Here is a 7,496-nt window from a genome sequence, read left to right on the forward strand (position 1 = left end):
TTGCAAGGAGATATGCTCATTCCATTAAGGGAGACTTTATACTGATAGAGAGGAGGAAATGGAGGATTCTAAGTAGCAGTGTAAACAGAAGGATTAATGGGAAGGTTCTGAATGTGAGGAGAGCATGTCAATTAAAAAAAAGAATCGAGAGAATTGAGTACGTGGTAACACTGAAAAACTAAACTGCATTTATTTCAATGCAAGGGATCTTACAGGTAAGGCTGATGAACTCAAAGCACGTTTAAGAACATGGGATTGGGATGTCATTTTTATTACAGAAACTTGAGAGAGAGATGGACAAGATTTGCAGCTCAATAGTCCAGCCTTTAGATACTGTAGGAAGGATAGAAAATAAAGGCGGAGGGGGGGGGGGGGAAATTTGATTAAGGGATACATTATTGCTGTAACTAGTGAAGATATTCCTGAAAAATCATCCAGCAAAAAAGATATATAGGTAGAAAGGAAAGATCACTTTGATGATATTCTACTATAGGCTCCCCAATAGTAAGAGGGAAATTGAGAAACAAATGTGTAGGGAGATCTCAGATATATTTAAGCATAATAAAGTTATAATAATGGGGGATTTTCATTTTCCAAACATTGACTGGGGCTACCATAATGTTAAAGGTTTGGATAGTGAAGAATTTATCAAATGTGTTCAAGAAAATTTTCTTTATCAATTTGTGGATGCTCCTACTACAGGAGCAAACTTAGACCTTCTTTTGGGCTATCAGGCAGGGCAAATGACTAAAGTAAAAGTGGGGAAACTCTTCGGGTCTAGTGATCACAGTTCTATTAGTTTCAAAATGGTTATGGAAAAGAATACGCCTTTTATAGAAGTTAAAGATTTTAATTGAGGTAAGGTAAGTTTTAATGGTACGAGAAAAGAACTGTCAAAAGTTGTTTGGAGTGGACAGTTCGCAGGCAAAAAGCTGTCTGACAAGTGGGAGGTCTTTAAGAGTGTGGTGATGAGAGTTCAGAGGCATTTTGTTCCTGTCAGAGTGAAGAGTAAGGCTGGTAAAGATTAAGGAATAATGGACGAATAAAGATATTGAGGTTCTAGTCAAGAATAAAAGAGTATCTTATTTTCGATAAAGACAACTTTGTTCAATTGAATCCCTTAATCAATATAAAGAGTGTAGGGGCATTCTTAAGAGGGAAATCAGGAAGGCAAAGAGGGGACAAGATAGTATTGACAGATATGGTTAGGGAATAATCCAAAGAGATTCTACAAATACATTAAGAGCAGGAGGGTCACTACAGAAAGGGTAGGGCCTCTTAAAGATCAAGGAGGTCAGCTTTGTGTTGAACCCCAGGAGATGGGAGAGATACTAAACGAACATTTCGCATCAGTTTTTACTTTGAAGAAAAAGTGACATCTAGAGAATGCAGAGAAATAAGCTTTGATGTTTTAAAAACAGTTCACATTACAGAAGAGAAAGTTCATGAGGTCTCAGAGAATTTAAAGGTGGATAAATCTCTGGGACCTGATCAAATATATTCCAGAACATTGTGGGAAGTAAGGGAGGAAATAACGAAACCCCTTGCAGGAATATTTGCATCATCTACAACTAAAGGTAAGGAGGCTAATGTCCGGAGGGTGGCTAATGTTGTACCTTTAAGGAAGGCTGTAAGCAGAAACAGGGGAACTATAGACCTGAGAGTCTGACTTCGGTTTAGGTAAATTGTTGGAGCTGATTACAAAAGATAGGACTTATGGACATTTAGAGAGGCAAAAATTGATTAGGGATAGCATTGCTTTGTGTGAGGAAAATAGTGTTTCACAAACTTGAGGAAGTTACCAAAAAGATTGTTGAGGGCAGAGCAGAAGACATTGTTTATGTGGATTTTAGTAAAGCCTTTGACAAAGTTCCACATGGTAGACTAATTAGTAAAGTAAGGTCACATGGGATTTAGGGTGAGTTTGCCAATTGGATACGTAATTGGCTAAACAGCAGGAGACAGAGTAATGAATGAGGGTTGTTTTTCAGGCTGGAGGCCCGTGACCAGAGGTGTCCCAGAGGGATAGGTTATAGGTCCTCTTTTGTTTGTCATTTATATAAATGACTTGGATGAGAATATAAAGGGCATGGCTAGTAAGTTTGCAGACGACACCAAAATTGGTGGTTTAGTAGACAGTGAAGAAGGTTTTCTGAGATTACAAAGGAATCTTGATCAAATGGGTCAATGGGCTGAAAAATGGCAGATGGAGTTCAATCAGGATAAATACGAGGTGTTGCATTTTGGTACAATAAACAAGGGTAGGGCCTTGTGTAGTGTTGTAGAGATAAGAGACCTGGAATGCAGGAATATAATTCTTTGAAGTTTGCATCACATATTGACTAGATGGTTGAAAAGGCTTTTGGCACGCTTGCCATCACTGAATACAAGAGTCCTGAATAGGAGAGTTGGGAAGTCATGTTGAGGCTGTACGGGACGTTGGTGAGGCCTCTTCTGGAATACTGTCTCTAGTTCTGGGTTGCCCAGTTATAAGAAGGACGTTATCAGTCGAGAGAGGGATCAGAAGAGATTTACCAGGTTGTTACTAGGTATGGAAGGTTTCAGTTATAAAGAAAGGCTGGAACTTTCTTACCCGAGCGTAGGAGGCTGAAAGGAAACTTGATAGAAGTTTATAAAATAATGACAGGTATAGGTAGACTTAATGGCAGCTGTCATTTCTCTAGGACTAGGGGACACATTTTTAAGGTGAGAGGAGAGAGATTTTAAAAAGGCATGAGACAATTTTGTTTTTAGACAGAGATGGTTCATGTGTGGAGTGATCTTCCTGAGGAAATGGTGGATGCAGGTACAATTACAACATTTAAAAGACATTTGGATAGATACATGAATAGGAAAGGTTTGGAGGTATATGGGCCAGGAGCAGGCAGGTAGGACTAGTTTAGTTTGGGATTATGTTTGGCATGGATTGGTTGGACCAAAGGGTCTGTTTCTGCGCTCTATGACTCTACATGTCCAATTAAGTTTCTGGTCAGTTGTAACCATCATCTACATAAGTAAAGCAAGCTGTCTTTCCATGTGTGAATGTGCTGTAATTATGTCTATAAATGAAAGCAATTTAATCAAATATTTCCTTTATTGTATTTACCATTTTTTCTTCATAGGCAGGATCCTCCTCTTTGACTTCAGGTTTAGGCATTTTGAATATAAACGCTGCATCACCGCTATCCATCTAGTAGCAGACAAAGAAAAACATAAAAGGTTTAAAAAATAGATCTTGGAATATACAGAATTATTGAACCTGAACACTACATTGAATGTCAAGCCTCATGATATTTCAGGAATAAAAGTAAAACAAAAAGCACTGTCGAAGCAGATGTGCAAGCTGAACTGCATTACACATTTTAGAAACATTTCTAATGTAATTTGGGAACATACATTTTAAAATGGATAACATACACAGGTTTGGAAAAAAATGTGAAGGCTATAAAACAGCCTTTTGCCATTGAAAACTCAATAGCCTATGTTGCCAAATTTCTGATCTCAGATTGCTGAGTTAACTAGCATAGCACATTTTGCAATCATGGTTACAGTCAAAGCATGGTAGATAAACCAGCCAAGTTGTGCACAAACTCTTTCATAAATAGCAATTATTGAGTAGATGCTCCATTTTTATGATGTTAATTGAGAGGCAAACATCAGCCTGGACTCCAGTGCTCCTTCAAAGTAGTTAGCTGGGACCATCTACCTCCAACACAGTCAGTCATAAGAATGGAAACACACCCTTCGGTCCAACTAGTCCATGCCGACCAAATTTTCCAAACGAAACTTATCCCATCTGCCTACGTTTGGCCCACATCCCTCCAAACCATTCCTACTTATGAACTTATCCAAATGTCTTTTAAATGTTGTAACTGCACCTGCATCCACCACTTTTTCTGGCAGTTCATTCCACACACAGACCACTGTGTAAGAAAGTTGCCCCTCCTGACCTTTTTAAGTCTTTCTCCTCTCACCTTAAAAATACACTCCTAGTTTTGAACCTAGGGAAAAATCTCATCATTCACCTTATCTATACCCCTCAAGATTTCATAAACCTTCATAAAAGGTCACCCCTCAACCTCCTGCATGCCAGTGAAAAGTCCTAGCATTTCTAGTCTATTTTTATATCTCAAACCCTCCATTCTCAACAAATCCTGATAAATCTTGTCTGAACCCTCTCTAGTTTAATAATACCCTTCCATTCCGTCTCACTTGAAAGGTAAACTTGACAACATAGAATTAGGCCCAATTTCAGTTCTCAACGCGTTGATGTGCTAATTGAATCACTTTCTGACTGAGAACCAAGAGTACCGAGTTAGGGCTCACAAGAAGGAGGAAATGTATGTATGCATACTTGTTAGGCCATGGATCAGCCTCTCTTTGAGATTAAATAGCTCCAGCTATTTCCTTAGAGGATAGCCTCTCGAGGTATATCTTTGTGGGTTTTTCTTTTACATCATTTCCAGTGCCTACGTAGCTCTTTACAAAATAGAAACCAGAATTGTGCAATGTGTTGAGAGATAGTGTATAAATACAAAATTGGTGATTAAACTATGTTAACATAAAACATACAAAGCACTTCACAGGAACATTATCACATAATACTGACAATGAGCCACAGATAGAAGTATTAGGATCGATGTAATCTACAGGTCAGTTTAGAGGACAGAAAATTTTAGAAAGAGTATTTCAGAAGCTCATGTTTAGGCAGCTAAACATAATTAAAATGAGAGATGTGCAAGAAGCCAGAAATGGAACAGCAGAGTGACCTGGCAGGATTGCAGGCAATTACAGAAAAAGTACTGGGCGAGGTAATAAAGGATTTATAAACAAAGATGGAGATATTAAAATCAAGGTGTTGCAAGATTAGGGGACAGCAAACACAGAGGTGACAGGTAAATAGATTTGGTGCCAATACAGATAGAATTTTAAATAAGCTCAAGTTTATGAAGTTTGGAAAATGGGAGGGTGGCCATTACGATGGGACAGTTATGATGTCAATAAAGGTTTCAGCTACTAAATGGAAGTGGAATATTTTAGTAACAGTGTGAATACACAGTCAGGAGGTCAAAAAGTTTTAAATCTTCTGGCTCACTCTCAGAAAGCAACCATGAGGGGGAAGCATCTGGTGGCTAGGGAACAGAATTCACAGTGGGGCCTAAAAACAATTGCCTTCAGTATTTCAAATCTTGAGATGGGGAGAAACCTGTGCTCATCCAGTATATGTCAGGTAAGCCACCAAGAAATTAACGCAAGTGCTTAGTTTACAATTTTAAAATGGTCTTCCTAATGTGCACTTTTATTTATAATGATGGACTCCAGAGATCCCTTTGTTGCATTTTTTTCTAGCATTGTGCAAACTTTTAAATTTTCCTCCGAAGTGTAACTCCTTGTATTTGAGGTTCATGTACCAATAATAAATTAATTTTCCAGTTTATTATAAAGTAGTCATGTCTTTTGTCTTTTAATCAAAATTATTCTCTCAATTTCTAAACTGAAACAAAAAACAAATTGCCTGATCTCCATCAAACCACTGTCGCACCATCTTGAGATATAAACTGGCATAATGAGCATTCTGTCTTGGAAACAATACCTTGTAGGATGATTCTCTTCATCAAAGTAAATATACTGATTTGGCTATAAATAGCTTGGCCAGTAGTTCACCCAAAATTGTTAAACAATTTACCTTTTACACAGCCAACTAGCACGGAAGAACGACAGTAAAGTTACATCTGGGCTTCAGACCAAAAGTTCTTGTTATTTCCTTGGTACCACAAAACCAGCCCAGCTGAATAAGTGGGTCAAATTCCAAATTGGAATCAGGAAGTATTGAATAGACAGACACTTCAACAAAACCAAGAACAGCAGTAGCAGAGGGATGAAAATAGGGCACCAACAAAACTACTCACTGCTGACCAGCAATCAGACCCAGAATAAAATGCATTAAAACTGCAATTAACCCCTGTCAGAGATGTTGGCCCTGAAACATTAATGAGTATTTTCTGAAGTTAGCAGATGCGGGAGACTAGCTGAGACACTGACGTCTCTTTAAAGGGAGGAGGTGGTTTGGGGATGGGCTAATGCTGGATAAGGCAAACGGGGGACAGAAGGGATTACGGTGACAGAGGAACGTGAAAGGATTGTGTAATAGGGACAAAGGGAGTGTGTGAAAGAGAGAGAAAAATGTGGGTTAAACAAGGTATATGAAGGGTGGGGAGTTAGGGAGGGTGTGAGAGAAGGGGGGTTAAATAGGGTATGAGGGGGCGTTTTGGAGCTTGTGTATTGGGGGGTAGAAGTTGTGGGGAGTGGGAGGTAGAGATGATTGGAGACTATGTGTTTGAGAGAAAGTGAAGCGAGCGAACGAAGCAGAGCCATAAAGATTCATTGATCCTTTCCTCCTCCACCCCCCCCAACCCCCCGCGCCTCGTTTATTTCTTCTCGGAGGCTTCCAGAGACCCTCAGGGTTCCTCTGGCACCTTCTGCGGGTTGGCGTAGCGGATCCCGGGTGGAGGATTCCTCCTGAGGAAGGGGGAGAGGATCAGACAAAGAAGGGGGAAAGGGGAAGCGGACTGCGCGTGCGCCGTCAGCGACGGACCAAGTCCTATTCTCCCTCTCCCCCTCCCCCAACACACACCGAGTGCCGGCGACCGTATTCTCCCCCCGCCCCCATCATCCCTCCCACCACCCGTTATCAGGGCAGACAGGACCCGGGCGGTAAACCGGCAATGGAAGGAACGGGGTTGTTTACATGACGGGGACCCGATAAGGATGAACACGAGGCGGGTAACCGGCCGCTCTCGCGGCGGGAGGACGGGGTTGTCGACGGATCCGATCTCTCTCCCTCTCACCTGGTCCGTGCCCGGAGTCTGCATCTGGGGTTCGGCCGCCATCGCCCCAGGCTTCGAGCTCGCCTCCTCCACCTGCCCCTCGGCCGGGTTAGGGTTCAGGTTCAAGTTGGCGCTCGGCCTCTCCTCGGCTTCCGACATGTTCCGTTCTCCTTTCCCGTACCTCCCCTCGGTTGAATTGAGAATGCCTCACCGGAGCCGACCTCTCACGCCGTTTCCCTCCAACACCACTCTACCGCCGGGTCGGCTCCTCCGGCTTCCTCAGCCGGCTCCGATCTTCCGCTCAACCGCCTACTCATCCACCTCCGCCGCTGCCCGGCTCTCGCGAGAACTCCCTCACCAAATCCCGCCAGACTTAGCTCCGCCCCCTCGCCCCCAGGGACCGCACTCGCGAGAACCTACCCGGATTGTTACTTTTGGTTTGAACTGTTGCTAAGTAACAGTTTGGTGGCGGGAATAGAGAGTGCAGGATGGAAGGTTGCAGAGAGGCAGGAGGGTGCAGGGCAGGGTGGAAGGTTGCAGGGCAGTGAGGAAGGGTGCAGGGCGGTGAGGAAGGGTGAGGGCAGGGTGGAAGGTTGCAGGGCAGGGTGGAAGGTTGCAGGGCGGTGAGGAAGGTTGCAGGGCAGGGTGGAAGGTTGCAGGGCGGTGAGG

At 42.4% G+C, this 7,496-nt stretch overlaps 1 protein-coding gene across 1 annotated transcript in view; it reads right to left on the bottom strand.

Moving 5' to 3' along the window:
* smarca5 (SWI/SNF related, matrix associated, actin dependent regulator of chromatin, subfamily a, member 5) overlaps positions 1–7,171 on the bottom strand; it is a 33,567-nt gene extending 26,396 nt beyond the window's left edge. Inside the window, exons 1-2 of the mRNA XM_020533953.2 lie at positions 6,849–7,171; positions 3,107–3,190 (exon numbers count right to left, since the gene is read on the bottom strand). Coding sequence (XP_020389542.1) covers positions 3,107–3,190; positions 6,849–6,986 — 222 coding nt within the window. The 5' untranslated portion in view covers positions 6,987–7,171. The remainder of the gene's footprint in view (positions 1–3,106; positions 3,191–6,848) is intronic.
* Between the last annotated feature and the right edge of the window lie 325 nt (positions 7,172–7,496).

The sequence above is a fragment of the Rhincodon typus genome, chromosome 1 (assembly GCF_021869965.1).
Source record: "Rhincodon typus isolate 14 chromosome 1, sRhiTyp1.1, whole genome shotgun sequence".
In the NCBI taxonomy this organism is placed as follows: domain Eukaryota; kingdom Metazoa; phylum Chordata; class Chondrichthyes; order Orectolobiformes; family Rhincodontidae; genus Rhincodon; species Rhincodon typus.